The 16,224-nt window shown below is 36.8% G+C and overlaps 1 protein-coding gene across 3 annotated transcripts in view; it reads right to left on the reverse strand.

Moving 5' to 3' along the window:
- Nucleotides 1–5,711: 5,711 nt before the first annotated feature.
- The window catches only part of ZMAT1 (zinc finger matrin-type 1), a 42,937-nt gene continuing 32,424 nt past the window's right edge, over nucleotides 5,712–16,224 (reverse strand). For 2 of the 3 annotated variants that reach the window (XM_070464668.1, XM_020876568.2), the window contains 2 exons: nucleotides 9,236–9,335; nucleotides 5,712–8,032 (listed from right to left, as the gene is read on the reverse strand). In XM_070464668.1, the coding sequence (XP_070320769.1) occupies nucleotides 6,718–8,032; nucleotides 9,236–9,335 (1,415 nt within the window). In that variant the 3' untranslated portion in view covers nucleotides 5,712–6,717. The remainder of the gene's footprint in view (nucleotides 8,033–9,235; nucleotides 9,336–16,224) is intronic. The other variant, XM_070464669.1, reaches the window with a different exon arrangement.

Below are 16,224 nucleotides of genomic sequence, written 5' to 3' on the forward strand. Positions count from 1 at the left end.
ACATGTAATATCTCCCCCCCACATGTAATATCTTAAAAACAATGTCTCCTTAAACATGTTTTTGCATTGTCTTCAATAGCCAAATGCAGATTTAATATTTATACCAATAACTTTTATCTTGCTATATTCAGCACTCAACTCCAGAAGTCGAGATCATTTTTGATCCTTGAATATATATTTAAATATCTCAAAATACTGTTACCTCCAAGTGTTCAGCTACAGAAGCTGGAAGCAAAGCAAATGTGCCAAAGTAGGTAACATAAAATTTATTTTATGGTGGGGTTAAGACAAAGTTCATATTCGACCAAAAAAGCTTTTTTTTTGTTTTTTGGCCAAAAAACACCCACCTAAAAAATTTCAAAACCATTTACTAAGGCAAGTCACTGATAACTTCTCCAAGAATGCAGTCAACATCACATCCTTGTCTCTCATCAAACAACAATTTAAATGATTTATCCAGTATTGACTAAAATTTTAATTTTTAATGTGTGCAGCTAATTTTAATGAATAATTACCTATTTTGGAAATATCAGAGTAATTTTGTACCTTTGTGAATATTCTTATGATATATAGTTTGAATTCCAACCCTGCAGCTTTAAACACAAAATGGACTTCTGAAAAAGAATTTACCAACTCTAAAATTGCTTACAATTCAGTTGAACTGATTTTGTACTTTCTGTGGAAAAATAATGCTACTTTTTTTGTCTGGAAAAGAGTATTTGCTGTTTTGTGACTAATTGACATTCTATTTGCACTACTGTGGTTGTTCTTTCCCCTCTCCTTTCACCCGTATATCAGATGTGTTTTTCAAAAAGAGAGGAAGTGATATTGTAACACCAATAATCTTTACCCACAGTCTTGTGGAAGAAGAGTTAGTTTGGGGACCATCTAACTCCCTTTTGGACTATTCATTCAATCAGGTATTAGCCCAACCAATCACATTATGCTTCAGTTAATATTTACCATTTTATCCAAATTTCAAGAAAAAAAAAAACCTATTAAATGCCTTGCCTATAAGGGCTTCCCTAGTGGCTCAGCAATAAAGAATCTGCCTGCAATGCAGGAGATGTGGGTTTGATCCTTGAGTCAGGAAGATCCCCATTCCAGTATTCTTGCCTAGAGAATCCAATGGACAGAAGATCCTGGCAAGCTATAGTCCATATGGTCACAAAGAGTCAGATGTAAATGAAGCGACTGAGCACACAGCACAAGTGCAGATAAATCACCATCTAAATTTAATTGTTTTTTTTTTGCTAGAATTAACATATCAAGGGAATACTATAGCCTATTTTTCCCATTCTTGATGACTCCATGTTGGATTTTGATGGTATTTCTACAAGGCCACATAGCAACTTGATGGTACTACTGAGACCAGAATCCTGGTATTTAGTTTCCCAAGCTATTACTCTTTCTACTATACCATGGTGATTTCAAATACTTACAGGTGGTGTTTATCATAAAACATAAATAAGGAACACCAGAGTAAAAAAAATCAAGATGAAAAAATTTAAAGTTTCATCATAATCCTCTCCCAATTATAAATTCTTCCTTCTTCAGTTTCAAGTATTTACTTGGTCATGGTTTTTTGACTTAAGACTGAGTTCAAGTTTGAATATCAGCTTCTTCTAAGCAAGATGTAGGCGAAATGAAATTATTAAAACTTTTACAGAGATTGGTTCAAGATGGTGGAGTAAGACATGAGCTCGTCTTCTCCTGCCAGAGCATGAAAATAACAACTAGCTGTTGAACAATCATTGACAGAAAGACACTGGAACCCACCAAAAAAAGATATTCCACATCCAAGTACAACGGAGAAGCCACAATGAAATAGAAGGAGGGGCACAATTACAATAAAATAAAATCCTATACCCATGAGGTGGGCAACTCACAAAGTGAATAATAATATCAAAGACATACTCACACTGTTGTGAAGGTTCTAGGTAACACATCAGGCTCCCCAGCCTGGGGATTTAGTCAAGGAACTGGAAATCCCCAGAGAATCTGACTTTGAAGGCCAGCGGGATTTGATTATAGAGCTTCCATATGGCTAGGGGAAACAGAGACCCTTGGAGGGCACAAAATCTTGTGTGCACCAGGACCCAGGGGAAAGTGCAGTGACCCTACAGGAGAGTGAGCCAGACCTACCTGTGACTGTTTGAGGGTCTCTTGGAAAGGTGTGGGTCAGCAGTGGCCTGCCACGGAGATGGGGGCATTGGCAGCAGCAGTCCTGGGAGATGCATCTCAGCATAAGTCCTCTTGGAGGTCATCAATAGCCCTACATGCTATTCATGTATGAATGTGAGAGCTGGACCATAAAGAAGGCTGAGCACCAAAGAATTGATGCTTTTGAACTGTGATGTTGGAGAAGACTCTTGAGAGTTCCTTGGACTGCAAGGAGATCCAACCAGTCCATCCTAAAGGAGATCAGTCCTGAATATTCATTGGAAGGACTGATGCTGAAGCTGAAGCTCCAATACTTCAGCCACCTGATATGAAGAGCTGACTCATTAGAAAAGACCCTGATGCTGGGAAAGATTGAAGGCAGGAGAAGGGGATGACAGAGGACAAGATGGTTGGATGGCATCACCGACTCAATGGACATGAGTTTGAGCAAGCTCTGGGAGATGGTGAAGGACAGGGAAGCCTGGCATGCTGCAGTCCATGGGGTCGCAAAGAGTCAGACATGACTGAGCGACTGAACAGTAACAACAGAAGCCTATAGACTCCAGCTGAACAACTAACAGGGAGGGAGCACAGCCCCACCCATCAGCAGACAATTGGATTAAAGTTTTACTGAGCCCTGCCCACCAGAGCAAGACCCAGTTTCCCCCACAGCCAGTCCCTCCCATCAGGAAGCTTGCACAAGCCTCTTATCCTCATTCACCAGAGGGCAGACAGAAGAAATAAGAACTACAATCCCACAGCCTCCAGAACTAATACCACAATCACAGAAAGATACAAAAAGAAATAAAATTATGTCCCAGATGGAGGAACAAGATAAATCCCAGAAAAACAACTAAATGAAGTGGAGATAGGCAACCTTCCAGAAAAAGAATTCAGAATAATGATAGTGAAGATGATTCAGGATCTTGGAAAAAGAATGGAGGCAAAGATTGAGAAGATGCAAGAAATGTTTACCAAAGACCTAGAAGAACTAAAGAACAAACAAACAGAGATGAACAATACACTAGAAGGAATCAATAGCAGAATAACTGAGGCAGAAGAATGGATAAGTGACCTGGAAGACAGAATGGTGGAAATCACTGCTGCAAAACAGAATATAGAAAAAAGAATGAAAAGAAATGAAGACAGCCTAAGAGACCTCTGGGACAACATTAAATGCACCAACATTCACATTATAGGGGTCCCAGAAGGAGAAGAGAGAAAGGACCCAAGAAAATATTTGAATAGATAATAGCTGAAAACTTCCCCAACATGGGAAAGGAAATAGTCAACCATGTCCAGGAAGCAAAGAGAGTCCCAGGCAAGATAAACCCAAGGAGGAACACACCAAGATACATAGTAATCAAATTGACAAAAATTAAAGACAAAGATAAATTATTAAAAGCAACAAGGGAAAAAGACAACATATAAGGGAAAACCCATAAGATTGTCAACCGATTTTTCAACAGAAACTCAACAAGTCAGAAGGGAATGGAACAATATATTCCAAGTTATGAAAGGGAAGAACCTACAACCAAAAATACTCTACCCAGCAAGACTGTCCTTCAGATTTGATGGAGAAATCAAAAGCTTTCCAGACAAGCAAAAGTTAAGAGAATTCAGCACCACCAAACCAGTTTTACAACAAATGCTAAAGGAACTTCTCTAGGCAAGAAACACAAGAGAAGGAAAAGATCTACAAAAAATAAACCCAAAACAATTAAGAAAATGGTAATAGGATCATACATGTCAATAATTACACATTGTTTTCAAGTGCACATGGGACATTCTCTAGGGCTGACCACACGCTGGGCCACAAGGCAAGCCTTGGTAAATTTGAGAAAGTCAAAATCTTATCAAGCAGCTTTTCTGATCACAGTACTATGAGATTAGAAATAAACTTCAAAGAAAACTCTAAGAAACACAAGGTGGTTAAACAATATGCTACTAAACAACCATTTGATTACTGAAGAAATCAAAGAAGAAATAAAAAAAAAATACCTAGACACAAATTAAATGAAAGTACAATGGTCCAAAACTTACTGGATGCAGCAAAAGCAGTTCTAAAAAAGAAGTTTATAGCTATACAATCTCACCTCCAAGAACAAGAAAAGTTTCAAATAAACAACATAACCTTATACCTAAAGCAACTAGAGAAAGAACAAACAAAACCTAAAGTTAGTAGAAGGAAGAAATCATAAAGATCAGAGCAGAAATAAATGAAATAGAGACAAAGAAAACAATGGCAAAGATCAATGAAACTAAAAGCTGGTTCTTTGAAAAGATAAACAAAATTGATAAACCTTTAGCCAGACTCATCAAGAAAAAAAGGGAGAGGACTCAAATCAGTAAAATTAGAAATGAAAAAGGAGTTACAACTGACTCCACAGAAATACCAAGGATCATAAGAGACTACTATGAACAACTATATGCCAATAAAATGGACAATCTGGAAGAAATGGAGTTTCTTAAAGGTACAGTCTCCCTAGACTGAACCAGGAAGAAACAGAAAATATGAACAGGGCTTATTTCTGGGTTTTCTATTCTGTTCCATTGATCTATATTTCCATTTTTGTGCCAGTACCATACTGTTTTGATGACTACAATGAGATATCACCTCACCAGTCAGAATGGCTATCATCAAAAAATCCACAAACAACAAATGCTGGAGAGGGTGTGGAGAGAAGGGAACCCTCCTGCACTGTTGGTGGGAATGTAAATTGGTACAGCCACTATGGAGAACAGTATGGAGGTTCCTTAAAAAACTAAAAATAGAGCTACCATATGAAAAACTAAAACAAAAAATAGAGCTACCATATGACCCTGCAATCCCACTCCTGGGCATATATCCAGAGAAAAACATGGCCTGAAAAGATACATGCACCCCAATGTTCATTGCAGCACTGTTTACAATAGCCAAGACATGGAAACAACCTAAATGTCCATCGACAGAGGAAAAAGGATAAAGAAGGATAAAGGATAAAGAAGATGTGGTACATATATACAATGGAATGTTACTCAGTCATTAAAAAGAATGAAATAAGGCCATTTGCAGCAGTATGGATGGACCTGCGGAGTGTCATATTGAATGAAGTATGTTAAAGAAGGAGAAATATCATATGACATCCCTTATATGTGGAATCTAAAAAGAAATGATACAAATGAACTTACAAAACAGAAAGAGACTCACAGACTTAGAAAATGAACTCATGGTTGCCAGGGGGAAGGGATAGTTAAGGACTTTGGGAAGGTCATGTACACACTGCTATATTTAAAATGGATAACCAACAAAAACCTATTGTATAGCACATGGAACTCTGCTCAATGTTATGTGCCAGCCTGGATGGGAGGGGGTTTGGGGGAGAATGGATACATGTATATGTACAGCTGAGTCCCTTCACTGTTCACCTGAAACTATCACAACATTGTTAATTGGCTATACCCCAATACAAAATGTTTTTGGTGTTAAAAAAATGAATCAAAAAATAAATAAAAAAATAGAAATACCAGTAAGGAAAACAAAACAAAAACAAAAAAACTTCACAGTGTGATCTCCTCAGAGGTGAAAACTGTTTATTTCCCCTCTCACTACCAAAGTAAAATAATATTCAGCTGGGAAATAATTATTTACATAAAACAATATATAGAAATTAAAACACTTTAATGTAATATAAACGTTTACAGAATATAGACTGATTTTTTTATCAGTACTCTTTGAGAACTCTTTAAAACTATATATCATCTACATTTATTATAGACTGTTTCATTTCCCACTTTCAGAACTAGAAAATACAAAAATACACTGCAAATTATATTTAACAAATGAACAAAAAATCAATCTAAATTGCTTCACATATTTTCCTTGAAGAAAACCAAGAAACAAACAAACATATAATAGCAATAAAAAATACCACCAACACTAACACAGCCCAAACAGAGGATGGATTCTATAATGCCTGATCTTCTAATTTAAAATTAATTTTCTCCCATAGGTAAATAATTCACTATCACAGCAACTGGATGAACAGGAGCAGAGACAGCCTCATTAAGAGAAATTACTTTATATGCAGGAAACATGTAATTTTTCTTTCACATTAACAAATGAGGAAAAATAACTTGAGGACAAGGCATATTGAATACTCTTACTTCACTTGGCTTTTGTTAATGGTTAAAGTAACTGTCCACTTAGGGAAATTCAAATAACATGAATTTCATGAAACCAAACTCTTCAACTTATTTCTTTAATTCAACCTTAAAGGAACACAACTGAAAAGTTCAAAATCCAAGAGAAGACTCGTCCTAAAGCACTGACACCTTTGTCTTTTAACTGGCTTCCTTTTCTCTTATGTTCTTACTGTGTTCTTTTGTTCTTTCTCAGAGGCGAGGTTTTGGCTTGTCTGTCTCTTCTTTCAAGTCAATTTCAATTTTTACACACAAAAAACCAAGCTTTCTTGAACTGACACTACACTCACCTCTCTTTTTCCTCATTAGATGTTTCTGTCTTTGTCTAAATTCCCCCATTCTATTTCTCCTAGGGTAAACAAAGCTAAAAGTTTAAAATCCAAGAATAGACTCATCCCAAAGCATTTCCTCTTCTGTCTTTTCTTCAACAGGTTTCTTTTTCTCTTTCTTGTGCTTACGTTTTTCCTTCTCAGAGGGCACGCCATGGCTTTTTTTCTTTCTTCGATGCTTAAGCTTTCCTGAACTGACACTAAGTTTATCTCTGTCTCTTTTCCCTTCCCCAATGCCCTTGTCCTTGTCTAGATCTGTATCCCCATAACTCTTTTTTCTTTTATGCTTGGACTGCTCCTTCTCTGGCCTTTCTTCACCTTCCTCCATGTGCCTTCTTCTCTTCTGATGTTTACGCTTATGACCTGCTTGATGCTCATTGGTATCGTTTTCTGAGGAGAGGTGCTTATAAACTTCAGATTCTACACTGTATGTGCCAGAGTTATTGTCCTGCTGACTAAGGCTCAGGGGTACTGGCTTTTCTGGGAAACAGTCTCTGGTGGGTTGACAGTAGGTCACAGAGTCTAATCTCTGTTTGCTGTCATGAGTTGGTAAAGGATGAGGTAACTGGTTTTCTTCTGCCTGTGAAATACTGTATGATCCTGGGTAAGTCTGGAAAGTCTCAAATGGGGGTATTTGCTCAAACATTCTAGATCTGGGTCTGGAATCAACCATTTTTCTGTGCTTATGGGTTTCCACAGAGCTATCACTTATCTTTCTGAAAGAAGTCTTTGGCTCTAGTCCTCTGGCTTTCTGCACTTGGATATAATCCTCAAGTTCATCTTGGAAAGAGTCATATGTCCTCTTTGAATGAGCTGGATATAATTGGCTTTCCACTGGTGAAGTAGTATATGGTCGTTGGTAGGTCTGAGAAGTCTCAAGTGAACATCTTCGTTCACACATTCTTGGTCTGGGTCCAGAATCAATTTCTCTGTACCCATGGGTTTCCACAGAGCTCTCTTTTACCTTTCTGAAACAAGTTTTTGGATGTAGTCCTCTGGCTTTCTGCACTTTGATATAATCTTCAAGTTCATCTTGAAAAGAGTCATAAGTCTTCTTTGATTGAGCTGGTAAGCAATGAGGTAATTGGTTTTCCACTACTTGTGAAATATTATATGGTCCTGGATATGTCCAAAAAGTCTCACATGGGGATCTTTGTTCAAACGTTCTATGTCTGGATCTGGAAGCAACTGCTTCTCTGTACCCATGGGCTTCCAAAGAACCTTTTTCCATCTTTCTAAAACAAGTCTTTGGTTCTGATCCTCTGGCTTTCTCTACTTTGATGTAATCTGTACATTCATCTTGGCAAGAGTCTGGTGGCTTCCATGACTTCTTCACTAGATTGATAGCAATGGATTCTCTGCAAATAAGACAGTAGAAAGTTCTTGTTACTAGATTATTTTATTTGGAATATTTGTTTTGCTTTCAAAAATACTAGTTTGAAAAAAACAAATACAACAGAGGCCCAAGCAAAATTTTAAAACCCACCTTAATTTAAAAGCTATAAATCATGACTTTGTATGCCAAAGAGAAGAAGCAGAGATAGTCACATATCTCCTAGGCACCTCACAATTTTTTTATACATAAAAAATTTTCAGACCTGGGATGAAAGGGAAGATAGGTACAAAGAAGCAGACATATCTGATATTGTTGTAGTACTTAAAAATGTAAGGCATGTTGGGATGTGTGGGAAAGGACCAATAATATTTAATGCCCTAAAGATGGTCTGATCTGCATGTCACATTGCTGTAAAAAGTTCTGATTTTCAGTTCCTTGTATAGATCTATAAATGTGACAGCTATTTATTCTGGAACTCTGAAATTTTACAAAGAGTCTAAATGAAGGTTAATTTGGTTAGTTATACAATTTAGCTACCTAGTATTCAGACTCAATAATACAAATATTTTCTACCAGAAAGTTATACTAAAAGCAACAAAATAAATATACAATACTTAAGTGCCCCTCTGTCCCACTACTTGACTTATCCAGTCCCCAACTGTCCAATCAATCTTCTCCTCCTTCAAATAACAGAAAAAATTGGAATAAATGTGAACTAAGCTCCCACAATGTGCCAGGCAAGGGACCTTGCCCATATTTTTATACTTCATTATAACCACTTTATGTCAGAGCTGTCCAAAGTTACTTGGTAGAAAGATCTGGTATTCCAGTTTGGTTCTGTTTAACAGCAAGACCTTTTTTCTTAACCACTATACCTCACTGGAAGGATGACAAATGGATAGCTGAATCTCTGGAACTAGCCAACCTTCCAAGAATTATAGGGATTATTTGCATTATCTGGCTAACCTGAGAATGATAGCATCTTTCCAAAGATGTCTGGTCAAGAGGGTTGCCCATGAGCCAGCTCTGTCAGCATACTATCATGGCTAGAGAACTTCCTGGGAGATGGAACTAGCATACAGTATGCTACAAATACTACAAACCATACCTAGGATCAACTCTTAGGGAAGTAAATGTCTCGGAAGTTTATAAAATACACGTAAAGATACTTGACAGAACCCCTGGTTTTTGGTATCATAGGAGCACTTTGGTAAGAAATTCTTACTTAAGTTGATGTTCACTTCTTTGCATATGAGACCGGAACATTTCTAAAGATGTAAAGGTGATATTACAAATACGACAATCGTAGGTTCTCATACTAAATGCTGGAAAAAACAGAGTTCAAGTTAAAAAGGTCAACAAGAATATACTTAGAATCACATAGCTGGACAGGAGTTTACTAGAAATCATTTACTTGAACTTTCCCAATTTAAAGATAAGGCCTAGAGAAGATAAATGATTTGGTTGAAGTCACAGAGTCAGTTAGTAACAGAGATAGCTTCTCAGATCCCACGTCTCTTAAAGTCCAAAATTCTTCACACTACACCACACTGCCACTCCAGCCTTGGTCTCTTTAAGAAACTGCTATCCACTTGTTTATTTTTGTTATGTGAAAGTACAACAGACACCTCAAATGTAGTATGCCTAATCTATCTTTGCCTCTTAATCCCTCAACCAACCTCTTTTTGTTTGCCCCAATTTTCTTTCTATCCAACTAAAACTTGAAACATCCCAAAATATTAAAGATGAATAAAGGCAAATGTTTACTCTCTTACCTGAAATCACTATAATGCATTAGTTTACCAAAAGTGATTTCCATAGACAGATTTTAGAGAGAGTTTCAGTCAGCCCCACTCTCAAGATAAATGCTGAAAGCAAAATTCTAAAATAAAACTATTAGTTACCACTTCATAAGAGTCAAGAACTACAGAATAGGTATACTAGTTACCTCTCTATTCTGACAGATAGAACTGGAAGCAGGTGATAGGTTAAGTTTTATTTTCTTAAACTTATCATCCCTCCACTTTCTCTTTGGTCATAAGATGCAAATTAATAAGTTTCATTAAGCTAAATATAAAAACAATCTCACTCTAAAGAAGAGGATAAATTGATGGCTTCAGAGATTTCAGGGTCCAGCAAGGCTATCTTCTTTTAAATCAAACAGCAAATTGATCATTTAAAGGACACTAAATTAATCATTACTAGGTGTATTGGCCATGTCCAAGCAAAGATTATTCATAGAAACAGGAAACTACTGTCAAAGGGAAAGAAAGAGTCTGACTTTGAAGCACATGAGGACTATGTTCACTATTGATGTATGCTCTGCGGTGGGCCCAGGAGAGCTCAGCCAGTTATGTCAAAGTCTGAATAAATGATTCTTCAAAACTATCATCTCCTTTGTTATTGTGGGAGGGGGATTCAGGATGGGGAACACATGTAAATCCATGGCTGATTCATGTCAATGTATGGCAAAAACCACTACAATATTGTAAAGTAATTAGCCTCTAACTAATAAAAATAAATGGAAAAAACAAAACAAAAAAACTATCGTCTCTTCCTGTGCTGATTTTTGCACTTGCCAAGTCACTTCTGATTATAATTTGGTTTCCTATATTGCTGATACCAAAAAGAGGATAATCTAAATGATATTTTTTTTTACAAACTTGGGAACTGAAATATCTATTTATGCTCTACCATAAATCAATAACAGAAGACAGTGAATTAGACTGCAATATTTCACAGACTTCTCTGATAAGAATCAATTGGAGTGTGAGTTTAAAAATATATTTTTTATTTTTTTTAATTTTTTTTCCATTTATTTTTATTAGTTGGAGGCTAATTACTTTACATCATTACAGTAGTTTTTGTCATACATTGAAATGAATTAGCCATGGATTTACATGTATTCCCCATCCCGGTCCCCCCTCCCACCTCCCTCTCCACCCGATCCCTCTGGGTCTTCCCAGTGCACCACCCAGACCCCTTCCTCTGGAGAATATGATACGTTGGGACAGGGAATTTGTATTTTAACAATATCCCAGCTAATTATTGTCAAAGAATGGGTGGAAAAAACCTTAAAGGAGTGTCTTTCCAGTTCCTTCGTTATTTATCACCATCTTGCAATTTTGTTTTTGGTTTGGGAAGTCCTTCATTTGAGGTTAATCACTTTTGAAGATTCTGGCCTTCTTGCAAAGCTGAGAACTGAATCCGGGACTCTGCATGCTTATAAAAACCCTTTTCAGAGATTATAGCTAATGTTATTTAACAGGTGGGAAAATTAAGGCTCAGATTCACTTGGACATGTATTCTAAGGGTGCCCAAGTTATACAAGATAAGCAGGACTCCTGGTTTCCCCTAGACTAGTGGTTCTTAATGTTAGTTACACATTAGAACCATGTGGAGAACTCTCAAAATATTCATGATACAGCTTAACATAAAACCAATTTAATCAGAATCTCTAGGGGTAGAACTAGGCTTTCTTACTTTTTGAAAGCATTCTAGTTGATTTTTCTGTGTAGGCACTGTTAAGCACCACTGCCTAAATGATCTCCAATGATTATAAACAGATTATTTTTCAGAGGTTTTACACATTTGTCTAGTGCTTATAGAGTATATATAATGTTCTTCTCAGTTCCTCCTTGGTTTCTTCACAAGTTATATCAGAAGATTATAATACAGGCAATATAGTAGTTTAGAGGAGCTGCAGGTCACATATGAAAGACCTAGAAGCAGTTCTGGAAAAGTATGGTCTGCTTCTATTACCTTAGCCCTTGTCTTTTTAACACATTGATATTCTTTTTCTAGGATACAGTCTTCTGAGAAAATAACATATGAAAATGGTGTAAACTCTTTCTGTGAAGACACAAAGCCTATGTATTTGTCTCAAGATCAAAATTCCTAGTCTAATCCTACTGAAACCTGCCTCTACAGTTTTTCATACTGTCCATTCTCCTATGTGAGTCTGTTCCTTGGGCCTGTCAAGTTTTGCTCCCCTCAGCCCTGCTAGGATCCCTTGTTTCTGACTTCACCCAGAAACTCAAGTTTCTTTGTATCTGGTAACTTTCAAAATCATCCATAACCTAACACATGTGGGGCGAACTTTTCTCTTAATCACAGTCCTATCTTATAACTCCCTGGACTAAGGTCTTTGATTTCAAAGGAGAGATTAGGGGAATGCATGTATTTACAATCTAACATTTTGGTTCTCATCACTTGGGGAGTTAAAAAAGAGAAAAAAAAACACTAATGTGAGTCCCAGGGATTCTAATTTAATTGATTTGAGAGATGGCCTGGGCATTGGGATTTCTAAAGGATACCTGCATGATTTTAGTATGTAGTCGAGAATGAGAACCACTGGTCTAATATCTTAAATGCTGAAAATCAATTGAAAGCTACATGTAAGCAAAAACACAACTTAACATAGGATTTAGCTTATGAAGAAAAATAGAAAATGTACAACTTTTATGTTTTAAAATTACGACAGGGAAACTATTTTAAAGAAAACTAACATTTGTTGAGGACCTATTCTGTCATGGGTATGGTATATACTGCTTCATTTCACCCTTTTTTCAATCATGTGAAGTAGCCTTATTTTCACTTTATACCTGAGGAATCTAAGGTGCAAGTGGGCAAGTGACTCAAACATCTCTCCAAATCTATGCTTATCCCACTACACAACTCTGCTTCTCAATAAACAATGATCAAATATTGAGGAAAATATATATATTCATTGGAGCATAAAGCACTGAGAAATAGATTTCAGAATAAAATAAAATCCCTATCTCAAGGGGCCAGTTAAGAGACTATAATGCAACTGTCAATGAATAGTAAAGCCTATGAGAAATCAGAGCGAGAGCAATGAGGGAAGTTGCAATGGACTTCAGAGGAAAAGGATTTGAATTATAAAGAAAGCAGGTAGGGCATTCCAGGGGATGAAAATAATATCAGGTATGGAAGAGACAGAAATGAGTATGGTGTGCTGAATTCAAATAATCTGTTCAACAAACACTAAACACCTCTGTGGCACCAAGTATCATGCTAGATGCTAAGAGTACAAGATGAACAAAATGTGCAGGTTGCTCACAAATTCAAATGAGAAACAGATACATGAACAGAGGATTTCAATCTCATTTCATAAAAGATAAGGCAAGTATGCTTAAGAGGTATGGGAATTCAAGGAAGCAGACACACTCAGTATAACATGGGAGTCTGAAGAGTGCTACTGAAGGAGATGAGGCCTTAGTTAAATTTGGAAAAATAGTTAATGGTGAAAGGAGTTGAAAAGAGCATAGAAGTATTTATAGGAACTTTTTGAAATTTGGAATTGTAGAATAAAATATAAGGGGACAGCATGGGAGAGACAAAAAGGTGTCAGATCAAAGAGACTTCTATATTATGCTAAGGAGTCTAGCAGGTGGTACAGTGGTAAAGAACCTGCTTGCCAATGCAGGAGATATAAGAGACATGGGTTTTGGTCCCTGGATTGGGAACATCCCCTGGAGTAGGAAATGGTAACCCATTCCAGTATTCTTGCCTGGAAAATTCCATGGACAGAGAAGCCTGGCGGGCTGTAGTTCATGGGGTCGCAAAGAGTTGGAAATGACTGAGCAAGAGCACACAGAGCACAAGGAGTCTAGACTTTTTATTCTGTGGGCTGGGAAACCATCAGGTGGTTTAAGCAGTATGTAACATGGTCAATTGTGTGTTTTAGAGAAATCTCTTCTCTAACTGCAATATGGAAGGTAATTTTGAGAGGAGCAAGCCTGGAAGTAAGGAGACCACAGTTACATAAATATACCAGACAGGGCAAGAGATAAGGAGGCATGGGCTAGAAAGGTCACAGTAGGGACTGACAGGAGCAGAGATATTGGTGAAATATTTATCATTAAATCTAACAAAATTTAATGACTGATTAAATATGGGAGATAAGGGAGGAGGAATCTAGAGAGTTCTAAAATAACTCAGCATAGTTTGATGACTGAGTGGGTGGTGATCCAAACTGAATTGGAATTTCATAAGGAATACTGTTTAAGGATATGAGAAAATAATCAATGGTGAGTTTGAATTTGGACACACAGAGTCTGCTATATCTCTGAGATTTCCATATAAAGGTGTCCAACAGGCAGTTAGATATGGGAATTTGAAAGGGAAAGGATAGCTTAGAGTAATTTTGGATACATTTGAGGATAAAGGGTAGTTAAGAGAGTGGATGAGATCTCTTGAGGACAATGTATGGGTGGGCACAGGAATAGCAACATAATGATAAAAACCCTGGATAGTGTCACTCTTTAAACTAGATGGTGGGGGGGGGGTCCATGAAAAGTCAAGAAGTAAAGGACAGAGTTGCAAGGATGAACAGGAGAAAGTGATGTCAAAGGAGCTAAGGAAATAGAGATTTTTAAAGAGGAATGTTTAGTGAATTAAGCAAAGATGTCTACTGAATTTAGACATTTAGAAGTCACAACATGCAAAGAACAGCTTTAGTGAAATAGTAGAGTGGTGGTGTGGAGGGCTGGGGGGATGTGTAACAAATGGCAGTGATTTGAGGAGTGAATATCAGTGAGGACAGTAAGAGCATATCTGAAAAATAAGAACACAACAACAAAAACCTTGGCTAAGAAAACAAGGGGAAAGTATCATAGTGAAAGGGAAACTCAAAGGATTATTTGGTTAGGGTAAGATGCTTGGTATCCACATGTGATGGTTACATTTTTCTTGATGGCATAAGGAATAAGCTTGTCTGAAGGATGTGAGGAGGGGGAGTGTTGAATAGTAGAAGAGAGTGTTGGAAGGTGGTGTAGGTTAAAAAATCACTGCTGAAAGGAAACTGAAGGAAAAGGAAAAGTACTAAATAAGACTAAAAGGTCATAGAGATTGGATACTAAGACTCTATAGAGGTACCCAATCTCTAGCCTTATATAATTTTCCATAGCATCATCATTAAGTATTCTGAATGTAAAAGTAGAACAGGTAGACTGTGGAATTGATCCTAGGTTGAAATCTTGCTACTAGGTAGTAAGAGAATAACAATGAGGTATAAGTAAAGCCTTCTAGAAGGTGGTTACAGCATTAAAGTGATGGTAGTGAAAATGCAATGAAAGGGTACAGGTAGGAGAAACAGTTCTAAGAAGACTTGATAAGACTGTGGATGGATAGGATATAGGGGAATTTAGTCAAAGATGCCTTCAAAGATTCAAGTGTAGGTGACTAAAAAATAGTGCTACTACTGGCAAAAACAAAAAACTTGATAAATTCAAGATGGTTTTAGGGAAGATTATTAATTCAATGTTAGGTACTTTGAGTTACAGGTGAAGGTGAGACAATAAGTACAATAATGGGGCTATAAATTAATAAAATAAAACAAATGCAATAAATAAAAAATACATACATACTTTAGCTCCATATCATTATGGTAGCCATTCCTGTGCTAATAAGATCTGGGCTGGATGAAGGACATGAAGAGAGCAGTAAGAATGATGAAGAAACAGAGAAAGATATTAGATAGAGTAGAAACATATATAAACAATAGCAGATAAAAAAGAAGGCAAAGACAGCAAGAAGGGAGAAAACAGGTGAAGAGTAAAAATAATTAAAGTGGCACATGTTAAATTGCTTTTGTCTTACTGCTTGCTCACTTATAATATATGGGTTTCTGCTGTTGCTGTTCTTTGAAATTCTCATCGGCTAATTTAAATTCTCCAGCTAGTTTTTTAAATTTTTTTAAAAAATTGGAATATAATTGCTCTACAGTATTGTGTTAGTTTCTGTTGTACAACAGCGCTCCAGCTATTTTTTTAATCTTCAATGTTTACTGTAATCAAAATTAAATAGTCAAGTCAGGGTTGAAAATCTTTTGAGCTTCCAGTTTCAGAGGCTAATGTAAAATGACTTCAATGACTGGATTAAATTATGCTGATGATCAGCAGCCCCCCTCCCTGGCCAGATGAAAATTTCACCAAAATCCTCTTTCTCTCATTCTAATAATCTTGCAACTTCAAAGTCTAAAATAACCCTCCTTTCAGAAGTGACCAGAGTACCACATATCTCTCAGAGCTGACATATATTTCAGTTCCAATTTACCCAATGCCACTTAACTAGAAGCCACTTATTTCAGAGAACCCTCTGCATAGCAACAGGAAAAATAACCTATCAAGTCTGTTGTATCTTCCATGACTTTCAGGAGCCCTACCACTTTTATTTCTACATTTGTCTAAA

This window comes from Odocoileus virginianus, unplaced genomic scaffold (genome assembly GCF_023699985.2).
Source record: "Odocoileus virginianus isolate 20LAN1187 ecotype Illinois unplaced genomic scaffold, Ovbor_1.2 Unplaced_Contig_54, whole genome shotgun sequence".
NCBI lineage: Eukaryota > Metazoa > Chordata > Mammalia > Artiodactyla > Cervidae > Odocoileus > Odocoileus virginianus.